The sequence below is a fragment of the Typopeltis vanoorti genome, chromosome 20 (genome assembly GCF_054136105.1).
Source record: "Typopeltis vanoorti isolate ZY-2024b chromosome 20, IOZ_Tvanoo_1.0, whole genome shotgun sequence".
Taxonomy (NCBI): domain Eukaryota; kingdom Metazoa; phylum Arthropoda; class Arachnida; order Uropygi; family Thelyphonidae; genus Typopeltis; species Typopeltis vanoorti.
In genome coordinates, this window is record NC_143568.1 from 107540437 (window position 1) to 107559998 (window position 19562).

Here is a 19562-nt window from a genome sequence, read left to right on the forward strand (position 1 = left end):
TCTGTAATTTGCTGGGCAAAAACTTTTTCTTCTACCTTTGATTATCTACCGAAAGGACTTTTTACTATCTTTAAACTACTTATCATCTTCAAAAATGTACATAGGTATGTCAAATTAATAATCTTTATTTAACATAATCCCACTTATTTAGCATCTCTGTAACCTGGTTGAATAATTCTTTAAAAAAAAGAGGAGGTTTACCATAAAGGACTGTAATTATTAGAATTAGAATCTCTTTATGGTTTTATTTTAGTACATTTTTTTTTTATATATTTGTTATAAAAACCTAATAAATCAATTTTATGGAAGTTAAATTTGCAGTGAATATAATTTTTGTAATACTAAGTTACACAGCAAAAGATGTCAAGTCACTTTCTTGTGTTCCATTATTGAAATCGGATACATTTCCTGTAATCTCCTTACTGTTCTGCACTTTAAATAAGATTAAAGTAGCCTATATAACTACAACTTAAAAGTGCATCACAAACAGATATTCATGCCTTTCACTTTTTCCTGAAGCAGTAATATGCTCTATAAGTGAGCAATATTTGTGATGGAGTTTTCATATGACACCATTAAAAGTTACCCAAGAAGCATTTAATTCAGTTTACTCTCAGTATAATAAACTATTGAAAAGTCCTGATCAAAGCTTCATGTACAATTCTCTTAAAAAAATAAAAAAAATTCAAAATTTAAAATGTGGATATTATTTGCCTTGTGAAACTTGCTATAATAAAGCTTTTCTGATTCGATCTAGAAAGATGGGTATTTTTTTAACAAAGAAAGTCTTCTGTTTTATAATTATAAGAATTTTTAAGCAATTTTGCTTTCACATAATTTTTTAAGAATGCCTCTGGAAGTAGGTACATAAGAACATAAGTTAGATTAATATATATTTAATGACTTCTTCTGCAGCTTTTCCCATTTAAGTAGGGTCGCTGTTTGTGGTGAGTCTCCTCCACAACCTCCTGTCTTGGGCTGTAGCTACATCCAAGTTCTTCATCCTCAAGTCCTCTTCCACCATCTCTTCTTTGGCCGTTCGCGCTTCCTCTGCCCCTGCACATCCATCTGCATGACCTTTCTTCCCACATACTCTTCCTCCCTCCTCATCACACGACCAAACCATCTCAACCTTGCCTCCTGTATCTTTGCTCCTAAGTTCGTAACTTTCACCGTTTCCCCTTAAATAGTCATTTCTCAGACGATCCTTTCTGGTCACACTGCACATCCACCTAAGCATTCTCATCTCCGCTACCTCCATCCTGCTGATGTTACTTTTCCTCAGGGCCACAGTTTTCATAGCTGGTCTCGCTACTGTCCTGTAGATTTTGCCTTTTAGATTGATTAGCACCCTCTTATCACATATCACTCCAGTCATCTCTCTCCAGTTCCTCCATCCTGCATCCCACTTCCTTCTCAGCCTCACCATCCTCTTTCATTGTTGAACCTAAGTATCTAAAGTCACTGACCTTCCTGATGACATTTCCTCCCATCTCCAGATCTGTCTCCCAGCTGCCATCCACTTTGCAACCCATATACTCTGTCTTCTACTCAGTCTCATACCTCTCACTTCCAGTACTTTCCTCCAACTTTCCAGTTTAGCTGCCACTTCTTCTCTTGATTCTGCACACAGGACGATGTCATCTGCATACAACATAGTCCAAGGCATGTTTTCTCTCACCTCCTCAAGGCCACATCACAATATTAAACAGGAACGGACTTGGTGTTGACCCTCGATGCAAGCCAACTGTCACTGGAAAACTATATTTAATAACAGTATTATTTTATTTTTAAAGCAGTGCATTATGCATTGCTTATCAAATAATCATATTTAAATATGGAATTGCAAGTTGATGTCAAATTAGTGTTAGTGTCAGAGCGGAATTACTGATATTTTTTTAATCACTAATTCTGCTTATAAATAAGTTTATATAACTCACAGTAGTCACATGATTTTTTAACTTAAGATGTGAGATGAAAGAAAATTCCCATCCTAACAAATTTTATGTTTTTAATATTTTCTTTTAGCTACTGATTCATTATATGAAGACTGCCTAGAATTATATAAGAGGTACTCAGGAGAACATGAGGCTTTCATCCTATTGAAAGAATATGAAAATGTAAATAATATATATTATTAACTTATCAAGATTTTACAGATTACAAATAAACAACATATTTAGAGTGTATATGATTTATTATATTATTCATTTTCTAATAGTATCACTTATTAAAATTACAACAGTCAGATTTTTCTGTGTGTATTTTTTAGTTTTTTTAATGGTTTTCTCGCATGCGAAAAGTTGTTCAGTCTCTTGCATGTTACTACCTTGAGAAGAGACTAAGAGAAATTTTGGCAAAATTTAATGAAGAACAAGCTGGATTCAGGCCAAGTAAGGGATGTCAGGATTTTTGATTTTTACTTTCAGATCATGGGAATAGAATACAACGTGATCTGTATTTGAGTTTTGTAGATCCTGGAAAAGGCATATGACAAGGTACCAAGATAAAAACACATGTCATATAGAGTAATATATAGTGTATATTTAAGTTATAATCAAGTTAGAATTGAAAGAGATATAGGAAGATGGCTTGATGTAAAATAAGGATGCACACTATCTCCACTGTTTTTTCATCATCTCTGTGGATTGCATTATGAAGGGAAGTGATCAAAATTGAATATTTTAATCTGAACTCTACTTTGTGCAGATGATGTTACACTCATAAATCCATTTCAGGTCTGCAGGGTTCCTTAACTAAATTGAATAACTGCTGTAACAAATTGGGAAACATGGAAAACAGCTGCATTTTTAACAGAAAACATATAGAACAGGCAAAATGCAGGTAACTCTATACATGTTATCTGCATTTTCACATATATACACAGTTTCATTATTAGGGTACATAAGGACTATTGCTGTTTCCTAATGCATAGAAGCTTCTGCCCATGTGCCTGGTTTCCTACCTTTGTCCACTGTACTCAGTGTTCATTTTGTGTCCTTACTGCCTTATTGGTCTATCTGGTATTGTTTTTATCTCTAATAACTTCTGTGCCTTTTAAGCAAGATGCCTGGTAAGAGAAAAACAAAGGAAACTAAGAGTGAAAAGAAGAATGTGAATAAAGTTAAGTGAAGAATTCAAAACTTCCAACTTCACCTCTAAAAGTGAAGTTGGAAGTTTTGAATCAGTTTGATGGAGGTGAACATAGCATTGACATCCAAAGGGCCATGGGACTGAGTCATTCTACAATGATAATGCTGATACAGTTCGCATGAACAGTCAGTTGTCAGTGAATCTCAGCATGACTAGGTAACGAAATCTGGATGTCATGCAATTGAGAAGATGGAAAGCATGCTGGCTATATGGCTCAAGCATCAGAACCAGCAGAACATGCCTTTTCTGGGATGGCCATATGAGAGAAAGCAGAAGATTTGTATGAGGATCTTATGAAAGATTTAAAGCAACCAACACATTTTTCTGTAAGGTATGGGTGGTTCCACTGCTATAAAAATCATTATGCATTCCACAATCTCAAAATTAATGGTGAGGCTGCATATTGTCACTGAAGAATTTCATGAATTTCTCTTCATAATAAAGATGGCAGAAGGAAGTTACACACTGAGAGGTTGCAATCAGAAGTTTTCAACTTCTGATTGCAATCAGTCAAAGGTACCAGTCGACCAGTGAGGGATTCTTGAAAAAGTGGCATTCAAAATTGGGAAAAAGTGTAACAGCCTTTCTCGTGAAGTATTCCCATGCAAATGCAACCTGAAACTCCAAGAAAAAAAGTCAGTGAGCTTCTTTCTCAATCTCCATATTCACCTCACACACCCCTGATGTGCTTATAGCTTTTTTTGACCTCCTGTGTATAGGATCAATATAAATAATAATGATCAGGGAGAGGAAAAGGTGGCTACTGTATTGAACACAGAACACAAAGATAATTTTAAATGGTAGACAGTTTCAAGTAGGTGATAATGGCAAACGTCAAAATGAGGAATTACATAATGAGAATAATTTGTGTGTATGGTCCCATAGAAATTTCTTTTAAGATAAAAGCAGAAAATTTTTTCTAGTCATTAGAGAAGTTGGGTGACAAGAAACAGAAGATGGCCCTTTTTCTAAACAGTAGGGTAGGAAATGAATACCAAACATATAGACATTTTTTGGGAAAATTGGAGAAAAGAGCAAAGCTAATAATAAATGCAAATACCTGCAGGATTTCTGTTAAGGACACAGACTAGTCATTACTTACACCATGTTCCAGCATAAAAATCTGCATGGAGAGAAAACATAGTCAATAAGACTTTTGTTATTTCTTATGTTATTGTCGATGTTGATATTTTTATGCTGGTTTAAGGACATGAGCATACAGGGGATTTGAAATAGGTGATCACTATTTAGTTTTGAGCAGGATAAAGTTGAATATCATATTGAAAAAGAAAAATGTGCGAGAAAATAAAAAAAAAATAGTTGAGCAGCTTTCAGAAGTGAACTGTAGGGTGAAATATACAAATGTTATTTTAAAAAAAATGAAAGAGTATGAAAACAGGAACCAATCCTCAGAGACCCATTGGAAAGTGAAAAAAAAAAAAAAAAAGCTTAGAAATGGATGAAAGAGCACTGTAAAAGAGCACTGTATGTTCAGAGATGATAAAGGTGACATAAAACTGAAGATATATTTCAGATGTCTAGAGTAAATACTTTGAAACAGTGCTAAATGAAACAAGAAGTTGACAGAATGGTGATTGAAAATATTTAAGCGGAATGCAATTGGAATATATACATAGAATGATATTTGACAAATGCTTAAATATGGGTGTATAAGAGTTTTACAGTACAAGGGTTGTTTAAAGTTTAGTAAATTTAATAGACGACACAATTCGTTCATTCATACCAGTGTCAGCACGTATCATCTTTTTCATGATCCCTCGCAAAATTTTACTGACATGCGAAGCGTAGTTCTTGTTTGGCAAACATTTAAAATGACCATGTTGGCATTTTTCATAAAAATGGAGAAAAACAAGTTTTGTGGAGTTAAAAAACACTTTTATTTGAAGAAGTGGGCAGCCGCGCAGATCAAAGCTGAGTTAGACACAGTTCATGGGGACTCTGCACCAGCATTAAAGACTTTATTTTTGGATAAATGAGTTTAAACATGGGTGTATAAGTCCATCGAAGTTGAAGCATGCTCCGGATACCTGACTGACGTCACTATGAAGGAAATGATTGACAAAATCCATGGTATCGTTATGGAATCCCACCGAGTGAAAGTGCATGAGATTGCTGAGATTGTAGGCATCTCTAACTGAGCAGGTGTATAATATCCTGCATGAAAAATTTCACATGAAAAAGCTGTGTGCGCGATGTGTGCTGCAATTGTTGACTGTCGATCAAAAACGCATGTCAAAAGACATTTCAACACAGTGTTTGGCGATGTTTAATCACAATTAGCAGGATTTTTTGCATCGATTCATGACTGTAGATGAAACTTGGATCCACCACTACACACTGAGTCCAAGCAACAGTCAAAACAGTGGACAATGCCCAATGAAAGAGCACCGAAAAAAGTGAAGACCATTTTGTGAGCTGGGAAGGTGATTTCCACTGGTTTTTGGGATTCCTAAGGAATTATCATGATAGATTATTTGGAAAAGGGTAAGACAATAACAGGAATCTATTATGCGTCATTGTTGGACCGTTTAAAAGAAGAACTGAATAAAAAAACGGCCAAGATTGGTGCACAAAAAAGTACTCTTTCATCAAGACAATGCACCATTGCAATGGCAAAATTACACGAATTGATGTTCAAATTGGTTCCACATCCACCATTCTGCGGATTTGGCCCCATGTGACTTTTTCTTGTTCCCAAACTTAAAAATTTGGCTCGGTGGGAAAACATTTTCTTAGAACGAAGATGTCATCAAGGCTGTCAATGACCATTTCACACAATTTGACAAATTGTACTTTTTAAATGGGATGAAAAATTGGAAACTCGCTGGACCAAATGTGTAGACCTCGATGGAGACTTGTTGAGAAATAAAGATGATTTTTTCCAAAAAAATGTGTTTAACTTATTTTTTTTACCAAACTTTTCAAACATCCCTCGTAGGTACACTGCATAATTCAGAAAGCCTAGTCACAAATGGTCAAATTCCAAATAATTGTAGTCAAGCTTTTATTGTACCATCTGTAAAAATGGAAATAAACTTGAAAGTGAGAATTACAAATGAATATCCCTTCTGTGTGTTTTCCTGGAAAGAATTATGCAAGCATACTTTAGAAAAGGCTAAGAAAAATTGTGGAAGTGAAATTTGGAGAAGAACGAGATAGGTTTAGGCCAAATAGAGGTTGTTAGGATCACATTTTCAAACACTACAGTTATATGCAGTAAATAGGATTCAGAATATTCTGCATATAAGTTGTAAGTCAGCAGTTAGAATTGAACGATGTAGGAAGAAGTGTGAAATGACACAGGTGTACATTATCTGTACTGTTATCATCTATATGGATCATGTTATGAAGGAAAGTGGTAGTAATCTATATGGATCGTATTATGAAGGAAAGTGGTAGTAAGCTTATACAGGGTGTTCGGGATAAATTTGACAGTTTCGTAAGGAAAAAGAAAATCTTCTTTGTATCTATTAAATTTAATGAATTGACAAAAAAACATTACAGGCAGAGTTAATTACAATACTATCAACAAGATTTACTCAAAATAACCACCATTAGCATCGATCACAGCTTCAATTCTGCTTCGGAACCTCGAACAAGCTGATGCTACAGTCTCCCTGGGAAGGGCCGCAAAAACTGTTTTAATTTTATCCATTAACTGGGCTTTTGTATTACTGGAAGTGCGATTGGTGTCTTTTTCAACTGCGCCCCATACAAAATAATCCATGGGGTTAAGGTCTGGGGAGTTTGGAGGCCAAACATTTGGACTGGTGAAGTCGTAGAAATTTTCAGACAACCATTTTTGACTTTTCCCAGAGGTGTGGCAAGGGGTTGAATCCTGCTGCCATACATACAGCCTACCATTGGCTACCCTTGTTATCCAGGGCTTGACTACAGTTAGCAACTCCACGAACAAAGCCCGAATTCCAATGCCAGGGTTCTTCAACACCTGTTCCTGCAGATTTGCGAGGAATTCTGCTGTACGAACGCAATCAGATCGTCTGCTAGGGATCTTTCTTCTTGCTACATCCTCGTAGTCACCATTGCAAGTCTCTAGTTCATGCCTGATTGTTTTTACTGTATTCAGGGAGCATTGGGCAGCAGTCGTAATATCCTTATTTTGATGGCGGGCACGAATCATCATGATACAAGTTATTCTCTTCCATGATTCAGGTGGGTTCCAGCTATCCATCCTTTCTGACATCTTGTATATGAATGAAGAAGGGTCCAAACTTTTAAATGAAGTGAAGTGTGTGTTAATACATGTAACTTACGGAAAAATATAATTAATTATAAATATGTCAAATTTATCCCGAACACCCTGTATATATAAAAAATATATATATTCGTATTCAAATTTTCTTGGTTAAACAACATGTTAATTAATTTAATTTTAATGACTAAAACACCGAGAATAATAAAGAATAAGGTTTAATGGAGACACTACTAGTTTCATTGGTAAACCAACTTCTTCAGGTGTCAAAGTACAAAGAATTGTACACAATAATCCGACAGAAACATTACATAATAACAACAACAGATCTACTAGAAAGTGTAGTACAGTTTAAATTGGAGTCAGTGCGTTTTCAGCTGTATGTTTATGCGTGCGTGTGATATTGCGAGAATGCCAGCACTGGACAACAGAGTGGTGCGAATCAGATAAACTGTAGCTAAGGCTGCTATTCATGTGGGTTGAATCAAGGGTAATTTCTTTAGACTCAAGAATACGTCTTTCAAGTTCATCATAACATTTGTGAATATTAGAAGTTTGAGACCAGTCTATTTGATGTTGGCGGCCTTCATCAAAGTTTATAGAGAACAAGACGTGGCTGGCGAGAAATCTGGCTCGGATTCTGTTATAGGATATATCTCTTTTGTGCTCTTCAAAAGCATTGAGAAATTTGTTTTTCGCCAATGTCAACTAACTAATGAAGATTCTACTAACCCCAGAACTTACATCTCCTTGCCTTTCATTAGTTCTCTCTCTCTCCCAAACTGGCTAAAATTTTAAAAAAGTTCAACATCAAAACATGTTTCCCTACTTTTCCGAAACTCTGTTCTATCCTTAGTCAACCTAAAGAAAAACATCACCATCTTCAGTTCCCAGGAGTATACAGATTATTTCTAATTGTGGAAAACCTTACTACGGACAGACTGATAAATCTATCCTTCTCCGTGTTGAAGACCCTTGATTCAACCCATATGAATAGCAGCCTTAGCTACAGTTTATCTGATTCACATCACTCTGTTGTCCAGTGCTGGCATTCTCGCAATATCACACGCACGCATAAATATACAGCTGAAAATGCACTGACTCCAATTTAAACTGTACTACAGTTTCTAGTAGATCTGTTGTTGTTATTATGTAATGTTTCTGTTGGATTGTTGTGTATAATTCTTTGTGCTTTGACACCTGAAGAAGTTGGTTTACCAACGAAATTAGTAGTGTCCCCATTAAACATTATTCTTTATTATTCTCAGTGTTTTAGTCATTTAAATTAAATTAATAAAAAATATATATGTAGGAAGATTGATTTACTCGGTTGATATAAATTTTTTAAAAATATTGAATTACTAGAAACTGAGAAAAATGAAAACAAAGTTTAATAGCACAACTAGTTTCAGCTTGTATGAGCCTTCTTCAGGTACACATTAAAAAAGAAATAACCAGTAAAACATAGAGGACATAACTGTAAACATCATGGAAAGTTAGTGTGTATATATTCAACGTTGAAGTCTGTGCATTCAAAACTGTTCTCTCGTTGGCTTCATTGTTGGGCGTATGGATGCGTGTGTATATATATATATATATGTATATATACACACGCATATATATACACACACATGTATATCCACACGTGTGTGTGTGTGTACATATATATATATATATATATATATATATATATATATATATATATATCGAGGGAGACTGCCAAAGGGCTTTTATTCCATCTACTTCCAGAAGTAGATGGACTGTAAAAGGGTGTTGGTTATCAGTGCCTCTTGTTTTAACAATTTTGGAGGAGAGTGGAGAAATAATAGTAGCCATTTCAGCAGAGCACTGTCCATGAGAGTATCTGTAGAAGAGGCACAAGGCAGAAACTGAATGTCTGAGAGAGAGAGAGAGAGAGAGAGAGAGATTGAAGTGGGGTTGTGAGAGAGGGATCATTAATTATCCAGATTGCCCTCTTCTGGATAGAATCAGGCAATCTTAGAGAGGATTTTGGTGCACCACCCCAAATACGGGAGCAATATTCCATGGCTAGGCAGATTTGGGCTTTGTATAGAGTTGGCAGCTATGAAGGTATGAAGTAGTGTCTTGTGTGAAAAAGTGCACCAAGTTTTTTGGCATCTACAGAAGCTATAGTTGAAATATGGTTGTGCCTGGAAAGATCAGAGGTGCAAGTGAGTTCAAGAAGGGAAATCTGATTGTGTTAGGATATATCAGTATTAATGAAAGGAAGGGATGCAAGCTTTTTTTTGCAAGAGATCAGGCAGAACTGGATTTTGGTGGCATCGAAGTTTAAGTGGCAGTCCTTGTCTTTGAGGATTCTAATACGTGAGCACTAACAGGTTTGTTGAATGAAAAGGATGAATAAAGTGTACTGTCTTCAACAAAACTATGCATAAGATTTGAAGTCTGTGAGAGCAGGTCATTTATATACAAGAGGAAGAGAGTGAGTGAAAGAACAGAACCATGGGGTACTTCTGCATTGGTGGAGAAATCTGAGGAGAGTAAGCCATCCACCATGACACATAGGGAACAACCAGCAAGAAAGTTGGCAATCCACTTGATGGCAGTTTGGTGAGTAGGCCCCTGTGCCAAACCCTATCTAATGCCTTTGAGATGTCGAGGGCAACCACGTGAGTTTCTCCGAAATTTTCCATGGCTTGTATTCATGGGTGGGTGGTGAAAGCAAGATTAGCTGTAGATCACGAGCGGCAGAATCAATACTTCTGATCACTGATTAGTTGGTATGTCTCTAGTTGGTTACTTGGTTGTTGATGGCCTACTCCGTAATTTTTGAGAGAATAGAAGTGTGACCAATTGGATGGTAGTTAGATAGTTGACTTTTATCACCTTTCTTTGGGATGGGCTGGATGTGGACCTGCATCCATGTTGTCAGGTAGATGCCAGTTGAATAGAATAGATTGAAGAGACGATACATGATAGGTGTTAACCCTAGGGCACAATTTTTTAACACAATAAATGGGATACCATCAAGACCAGATAGATGCCTTGTTTGTGTTCAGGTTATTCAGGATTTTTTTGATTTTTTTTTTTTTTATCGTATGACTATGGGAGATATGGAAGGAACCATTCTTTGTGGAGGGGAGGGAACTTTGCCCAGGTCATTAGTGCAGGAATTGGAAGGCAAGTAAGTTGGCCTTGCCTTTTGGTGAGGTGACTACAGTACCATCTTAATGTGAGAGTGGTGGAAAACTGGGTAGGCAGAAGTTATGCCCAAATGGCAAGGGACAAGAAGGAGCAACTGCCATTTGGGCAGGAGGCAAGTTTGCAACATTCTGCCCTTTTAAAGTCTGACTTGGACTTGGTAATGATTCTTTTGCATCTGTTGTGAGCTTCAATATAGACAGAGAGGTCAGCTGGAGTTTTGGTCTTGAGCCAATTGTGGTAAGCAGAGGTGTTTTCTTTTACAGCGTTGGCTTACTTTATTGCGAACCAAGGCTTGGATGGTGGCTGAGAATTTGGTGTGGAATAGGGGATTAAAGCCTTCATTTCTGTGAAGATGATTTCTGTTATTCGGTCTGAGCAGGTGTTTGGATCAGGAGAACCGAAGCAGTAGTCAGAACATGGGAAGGAGGAATAGAAGTCACAAAGGGCCTCCCAAGGCTTATAGTGCCAATGGACACAAGACTGTGAACTGATAGGTGTAGGTTGTTCTGCATCAAAAGAGACCTGTGTGAGGTTGTGGTCCGAGTTTCCAAGAGGAGAACCGACAACCAGAGTATACTTGGAAAGGGAGCTTGTTAAGGAGAGGTCAAGTATATTGGCAAATTGGAGGAAATTGTCTGGTATTGTGGGAGGATTGGTGATCTGAGATAGGTCATTGCTGATGGCGAACACCTCTGCATCCCTTCCTGCTTGGTCAGTAAAACTGGAGAAGGGGAGCCAATATGAGTTGTGGACATTGAAGTCCCCCAAGAAGGATGACCTCACTATTGGGGTACTTAGACTGTAAAAAGTTGAGCTTTAGAGAGAGAGAAAAAATATGAAAATGGAGGAGTTGAATATCTTCAATTTTATCTCCATCTCTTACTTTATGCAGATGATGTTATCCTCCTAAATAAATTCAGTATATAAACCTTCAGAATTACTTAACTAAATGGAACAATTGCTATAACAAATTTGTACTGGTATTTTTAATAATATTACAATGTAGAATAAATATTAATTAGAATAATTTAATTTATACTTCTAATATTTTGGTCAAACCAGTTGCTATCATTATGGAACAGATGTGTATGCCCACCATTAGATGAGACTGAAGCAGAGCAACCAAATGTGGTCCTAAACTATCCCCTATTAGACTAGATTGGGTGTTCTGTACCTTTGGGCTGAAAGTCTGAAGATGAGTATTTCCTAGATTTGAGGCTGTTTCATGCTTCCAAATTTGTCAAAAGGTTTAATAATTTCTTAATGTAGAGGCAGATTTCAGGAAGATCTTATTTATATTTGATACACTGCTGTAAGGTGGCTTCTTTCCAAGAGCGGAAAGAATCACTTCTAACTGCATCAATTCACCAAGCTCTTGGTGAATTGATGCAGTTAGAAGTGCCTTTTGAAGATCAAAATATAAGATCTGATGCTATTGGTATCCTGATGGATAACAGAGTAATTTGGAGGAAAATTATTGATAGGCAGTTAGTAATAATGCAAACTCTTCATGTGGTATTATTATAGTATCCTGTACATCCCTTGAGGGTACATATCAGGAATTAGATAATAACAGATTTTACTCAAATATCTGGAATTATTGTTTAGTCATTCCAGTTTTTGTGTCAACTCTATATTGTAATAATTCCACTCATTCTGGGTAGTATTTAATAAAATTTGGGATTTGGTTATTCACAAGAATATATCCTTTGGTTCAGTTTTGATTTCAATTAAGTTAATTTTACTGGCAAAATAATTTGAACTGCTGGCATTGATTCTTCTGTGTGAACCTAGGCATAGTTTTAAACTAGGTTTAAGTTTAAGATAGCTTAATAAGAAGGGGCATTTTTTGTTGTTATAATTTTATTTTTATGTGCAAAACAAGTCTAAATAGTGATTCAGTGCTGTAATTTCCTTTGTTAAACTAGTCCTAGGTCAAGATGGCTCATGAGAAAAAAAACGTTCTTTGAAATGAGAGAGGTGGAGAGAAGTGGGAATCATGATTCCCATTTCTCAGCAATCAAATTTTTTGAGGAGCAGACTTATGGACCAGGAGTGATAGAAAGGAAAGTTCTAAAGGATCATTTATATCTTGCTTTGTTTATGCTCATTTAATCTCAGCTCCTCCCATTGAGTCATACATAGCATTCTTCCTTACCTTCACTCCATAAAGGTCTCATATGATTGCAAGTATTGTGAATGCAACTGTAAAGTGAATTCTTTATTTTTATTATTATTTTATTTTATTTATTATTATTATTTTTGTGTGTGTGTGTGTGTGTGTGTGTGAAGTTTCCAAGACAAATAGATAAACTCTGCATGCAGAGTTTATCTATTTGTCAATAGTCACTTCTAGTTCCAATCTCAGAACAAATTTTTCATCATCTTCTGTTCATTCCCTCTGTTACTTTCTTTATATGCTTCTCTGAAAATATACCTACAATTATTAAAATCTAGCGTTCACAAGTTTCTTCCTAATTTTCCCCAAAACTAAGTAATTTTTATATAAACAATCTCTTGTGGTTGGAATTCAGTTATTGTTTGTGTTTGTGTGTGATTTATTATAAATGAATTGTTTATTTGTCCGTTTTTAAAATGGGTTGAAATATTTTCTGCATTTCTATTATGATTTTTCTTCTTTAGATATGCAGGGAGAAAAGGAATTTTTTACATGAAGTGGCCTTGCACCATGGCTCAAATGAAAATAAGTATGTTTTTATTTATTACCTTTTCTCGTAATTGAATAGATTGTAAAAAATAAATAAAGCATTGGATTATGTCTTCTATTCTTTCAAATTCTTAATTCTGCCTGCCATACAACTATTCTCATAAATGCATTCTTTTTAATTGAAATTGAAATTCATTTCTGCCATAATTTATTTAATGCATAGGTAGATACGTATGTAAAAAGAAATAAAAAATGAAAAAGATAAAAAAAAAAAAAAAAATTCATCTCAAGAATATGTCCCAACTCAACATCAACAGAGTTTGGCACTATCAACATAAGAAGCATCAATGGAAAAGAATTGGATAATTACCAGGTCAACATAATAGGCATGACTAAACAAAGAAAGACAAAAACAAGTGATATATTTCTAAGTGACAAATACAAAATGTTATATTCAAGCAATAACAATCAGTGAAAAGAGGGAGTAACCGTAGTATTCAAAACTAAATGTGAGAATAATATTCTTGAATGGCAGGCAATATCGAGTAGAGTGATGTGGGCAAATATAAGAATAATTTTTATGTTGGAACATGGTGTTAGTAATAACCAGTCCATGTCCTGAGCAGAAATCCAACAGATATTTGCCATTATTATTAGCTTTGCTCTTTTCTCCAAATTTTCCCAAAATAGTTTTCTATGTCTGACAATCACTTTCTACTCTGCTATTTAGATCCCCAACAAGGACCAACTTAGCCTCAAAAAATTCCTCCATTTCTACCTTAGTAGAACCGTCTGTGAGACCATAGGCACAAATAAGTCTCATTGTCCAGTTCCCCTTTCTCATATTTGCCCACATTACTCTACTTGAGATTGCCTTCCATTCAAGAAGATTAGCTTCGTATTTTGTGTTGAATATTATTGCTACTCCTCCTTTTCCCTGATTATAATTGCCTGAATATAACATTTTGTAGTTATTGCTCTGAAAAATCTCACCAGATTTTGTCTTTTTTGTTTCAGTTACCCTATTATGTCGATCTGGTACTCATCCAATTCCTCAGCTAGCTCTATTTGTTTGCCATTCAGGCTTCTTATGTTGATAGTGTCGATCTTAAACACTGGTGATGTTGAGTTGGGATGTGTTTCAGGATTTGTTCCAGTAGCTGACTTCGCTGTTCACTCTGGTTTCCTGTCAAAAACAACAGCGGCTTTTCTTAACTGGGCGACGTCCCAGCCAGCATGACATTCAGTTATGTTGTATCATCAGTTTATACTGTGGTTTAAGCCAACAAGAATACAATTTGGTCTGCTAAATCTTAAATTGCCAGCCCATCCTTGTTTGTTCAGTATCCAGGTAGATACCAAAAAGGGTGCACCACAAGAAGGTGAGAATTGGGCATTAGATCAGAAGCCCTAGTCGGTTCTCCACATTCCTTTAAAGGCTACGTGGTGGTCTCCTCTCAGTTATACAGCTTTGACCCTTAAGTACCACATTTACGTTTATTACACAGTAAATCTACTCTATATATATAAAAAGATAAGCCAAAATTCGAAACGTTTTTTGTCTTACCGGCTTACCAGCTCAGAACTCAGGGGGTTGGGCGCTGGTGGGGGGTGCAGAACCCCCCTAGTATTTTAAATAAATTAATATCACATATATTTCTTAAATGCAGATTTTGATTCTGAGATTAATTTTTTAAATCTCATATGAATACGGTGTTTAAAAAAATATTAAATTTTACACATTTTGCCAGTAGTTGGTTTATTTATTAAAATATTTTTTTCAGATTTTCTAAAGTTTTAAGGATTTCTAATTTGCTTGAGGATGAAAAAAATACATGGAGTTTGCTTCGAATTCTGTATCAAGATAGATTGGATTCTCCCAAGGACGACTGTGATGATCCTATGGATTTCATTGTAAGATTTAGAAAATAATTATTTCTTGGACTAGTTGTGATAATTCTTGCTGCTAACTTTTTTATTGTTACATCTCTGTGTTAACGATTCACTTTATCTGTTATATATTTTCATCAGTATCCTAAATAATGAGATAGATTCACCAAATTTGGTATACTGAAGTTTGGTTGGCCCTCCCAAAATGTGAACTTTGTGGATTTTCCATATTTTGCAGTTTATTTATTGGACTTACTCAAAATCGTAATGGTTTGGTTGACTGAAAAATACATATCCTACATCATAAATGCAGTATATGTGTATGATTATGCTCATGCTCACTGGTGACCACTGCATTACAGTATTTTGATGAATCTATTGATATCAATGATTGTTCATTTATGTTTACAATTTTAAGTGTATCTTGCTTTTTAAGTAAGAATAAACAAAGTTCTAGATCCATTTTCAAAGTTTTAAGCCAACCTATGTTGTTCTGTAGATTAGACAGTTTTTGCTTTCTTGCTTTTAGTCTTTCCTCAATTTTATATTTATTTTACAGTTGTCCCTTCAGAAATACAAAATTTTCCAGTATATACCAAATGGGATCAAGCTAAGTTGAATGATACACCTGTTGAGATGCCTGCAAAAAAAAAGTATCTTTCCCTTACCCCCCCCCCCCCATTTATGTTATTTCCATCAACAGAAGCTTTTAAATCCATATCACATTAGTACTGTGGACAGGCACAGTACTAATGTGATAATCAGTAATCCTGACAAGCTAAGGATGTTTTTCATGTTTTTATTACTTGTCTATTTTTTATTTAGTTTTTACATAATCCAGAACCCTCCTCTAGGGACTAAGCACAAAATGTTTTTCACTTCTGGCATCCAATAAGCAAGGTGGTGGTCTGAGAGATACTCACTTTAAGATCAAATAATACTTGTTAAACTCTCTTTATCCAGCAATAGGGGCTCCAGTTAGAAATTTAGTTCTTTGTGTTGTCTGTTACAGTTTTAAACTGTTTCCACTATTAACTAATTGTTGCTATTTACTTACTGTGACAAACTATTTATTCTCTGAAGATACTAAGAATAAAACCAGCAAAATATCACCAAATAAATTTATTATTTTGTAGAGGTGTTAATGTTTTGGATTTGGTGATAATTTCACAAAATGTAATTGTTAATGAGGTGATGACACTGCCACTGATGGTGAAAGTAATCATGAAGTGCTTGTTTGGGAAGTGATGAAACAAGAAACGGTTGCTGCCAAAAATGGTTATGTGTGGAAATATAAATTGGGTGATTATAGGAAGCTCTGTAGTCAGTTAGCATTAGTACATTGGGTAGATGAGCTGAACAAAAAAGATCTTGACAATGCATGGAAACTCACAAGGCAATATCTGACAAAAGCAGTGTATAACTGCATACCAAGAGTTAAGCAGGTAAATAGAGCAGGAGTGAAATGGATGAACAGTGACAAGCAAGCTGTTCTGGAAATGAAAATGCTATGGAGGAGGCACAAGACAGTTGGTGGTGATCAGATCCATGAAGAGTGTAGTGCAGGCTAGAAAGGTGACAAGCATGGTAAAGAAAGAAAAGATGCAGTATGAAAGGAGATTGGCTGTTCATGTCAAGGGAATTTTACTGCTATATGGCAAGCAAGAGAAAGAATAATTATGATATTGGTGGATAGTCATGGCAGCAGAATAACAGTTGTAAAGAATATAGTCGGATTGTTGAATGAGCTTTTATCAGCATATATCATACTGGTGTATGATATGTGGCTATTAAATAACGAGACTGGTTGCAAAAATGTGGTTTATTATTACAATTGTACAACTTAATTGTTATCCCCTTCACCATACTCCCCTCCTCTATCTATACACCGTTGCATACAAACTTTCTATTGTTGGAAGCGGTGCCTCAAGTCATCAGGTGTTATCTGCTTCAGTAGCGCTGCCGTTTTCTCCTTTACCTCATCCATTGACTGAAAATGGGTGCCCTTCAATGCAGATTTCAACTTTGGAAAAAGGTAAAAGTTGCATGGAGCTAAGTCTGGCGAGTAAAGTGGATGGTCCAACACTGGGATCTTTTTATCAGCCAGATACTGCTTTACAGGTGGTGTACTGTGGGCTGAAGCGTTGTTCTTCCTCACTCGTTCTCTCATCTTGGCCAGATCCTCAAAGTAATAATGTTGGTTAACTGTCTGACACTCTGGTATCCATTCAACCATTACCACGCCATTAATATATAAAAAAAAAAAAAAAAACGATCAGCATTGCCTTCAGTTTTGACTTGCTCATTCTTGCTTTTTTTCATTCTCGGTGATGTGGGAATTTTCCACTGCATCAATTGTCTCTTTGTTTCTGGATCGTACTGGAAATCCACATCTCATCACATGTGATGATCTCCTGCAAGTCTGGCTCCGCTATCAGCCATTCCATGATGTCAGTGCACATTTGTTTCCGGACGTCTTTCTCTCCTGGCACAACTTTTTGGGAACCATTTTGGCACAGACTTTGTGTTCAATTGCTCATGCAAAATTTGTCGTACAGTCTCCTTATCAATGTGTACCATGTCTGCTATCTTCCGAATGATTAATCGACAATCATTGCAGACAATTTCATTAATTTTCGCAACATTTTGTTTGGTTGTTGCAGTAAATGGTATAAAAACGTTTATACCATTCAAACATTTGCACACGTGAGTGCAATTTTGAGATTCTCAAACTGTCTCTTTTTCAAAATGGAATCCCCTCTGTCACATTTTGATAATGATAGATAAGAAGATTCAGTAAAGATTAAAATTTTAAAGATTTAAACCTGAACTGTGTTATTTCTTTCAGAACAATTAAACGTTAGCTTAATTTTAGTAAATAACTTAAAAATAAAAATTATATATTTATTTATTTTTCTGTTTGTTTTTTCCTGTGCTGCAGACATTAAAAATATGAACCATGAATGATATTCTTTATTGTGGGTCCTTTTTTTTTTTAGGGACAAAGATGGAGTGATAAACAACTCATTGAACATTTATACAAACGGGATTCAGCTGTCCGACAGCAGCAGGTATTGTTTGTTTTAATTTCCTTGATGAATTATTTATTACACTAGTTTGTTTCATATTAGTTTTTCATTTTTTATATTTCTTGTTTTCAGTGATCTGCATTCTCAGCAATAGTTGTTCACTGACTATAAGTTGCATACAAAATTGCTGCATATTATAAAATGGTGAGAATGTGAGTGTAAGAACGACAATGTTATATAACTGTGTTAATGACTCAAATGGGCTTTGTCATGGAAATGTTGACGAGGAGAGAACAATGTTGACTTTCTGTTCATGCTGTTCGGACCCATAAAATGTATGCAAGGATGTCTACATGTATAAGGCACTAGAGAAGAATAGAGATCTGCAAGTTGTCCAACTGTGTCATGCAGACTGCAGACAAGAGTATACAAAAGAACATGCAGGTAGATTATTATGTCTATACACGAATGCTAAGAGTATCAGAACAAAGGGGTAAAGTTTGTTGCCTTAGTGTTGCTCACTAATGCCTACAATCCCAATATGTTGGGATTGTAGGCATTAGTGAGACCTGGCTATCAGAATCAGACATATTAACTGGTATCGAGTGTTAAAGGCTTAACGATAGAGAGGATGGGAGAGGAGGGGGCATGCTACTAATGATATCAGATGACTTGAATCCAGTTAGAGTTGAGACCTATGATTGTAATACTATTACTACTAATAGTATTTCATGTGGCAGTGAGTTTGAAGCCATCTGCAATGAGGTGGAATCTAACAAGATCAATTACATAGTGGGATGTTGTTACAGACTTGGTAGATTAGCTGCTAGTGATGAAGAAATGGATCACCAAAATTGGTTAGGGCTCGCATTCAGAAATGGGTTGACACTGAATCTCTACTTTGCAATGAGCAGCATGAGTTTACTAAGGAAAGGTCATGTTTTAGCAACTTGCTCACATTCTATAACAATGTTACCATCAAACTAGACAGGGGGAATAGATACCATGATACTTTTGGATTTTGACAGAATACAGCATGATAGACTTGCATAAATTGGAGAATATGGGTTACAGAATATTAGTGTGGATAAGAGGATGACTGACTGACTGACAGATATCAAAAAGTGGTATATGGAGGATGTGTCTGCAAGATTTAAGGTAACCAGTGGTGTTCCACATGGATCAGTGGTTGGTCCACTGTTATTCAATCTGTGCATTAATGATATCGGGAAGGATTTGACAAGCGACATACAGCTATTTGCTGATGAGAGAAATATAGGTAGGGTAATCAGGAATGCTACTGATACGCAGTACTTGCAGAATGATTTGAATAGGCTGGAATTGTGGGCATGGGAAAATGGATGAAAGTTCAGTGTCAGTAAATGTAAAGTCAATCACTTCG

The 19562-nt window shown here is 35.8% G+C and overlaps 1 protein-coding gene across 1 annotated transcript in view; it reads left to right on the forward strand.

The window, feature by feature from the left end:
• Nup107 (nuclear pore complex protein Nup107) overlaps positions 1-19562 on the forward strand; it is a 304699-nt gene that overhangs the window by 56318 nt on the left and 228819 nt on the right. Inside the window, exons 6-9 of the mRNA XM_090410299.1 lie at positions 2029-2120; positions 13217-13281; positions 15026-15155; positions 18131-18202. Of these exons, the coding sequence (XP_090266425.1) occupies positions 2029-2120; positions 13217-13281; positions 15026-15155; positions 18131-18202 (359 nt within the window). The remainder of the gene's footprint in view (positions 1-2028; positions 2121-13216; positions 13282-15025; positions 15156-18130; positions 18203-19562) is intronic.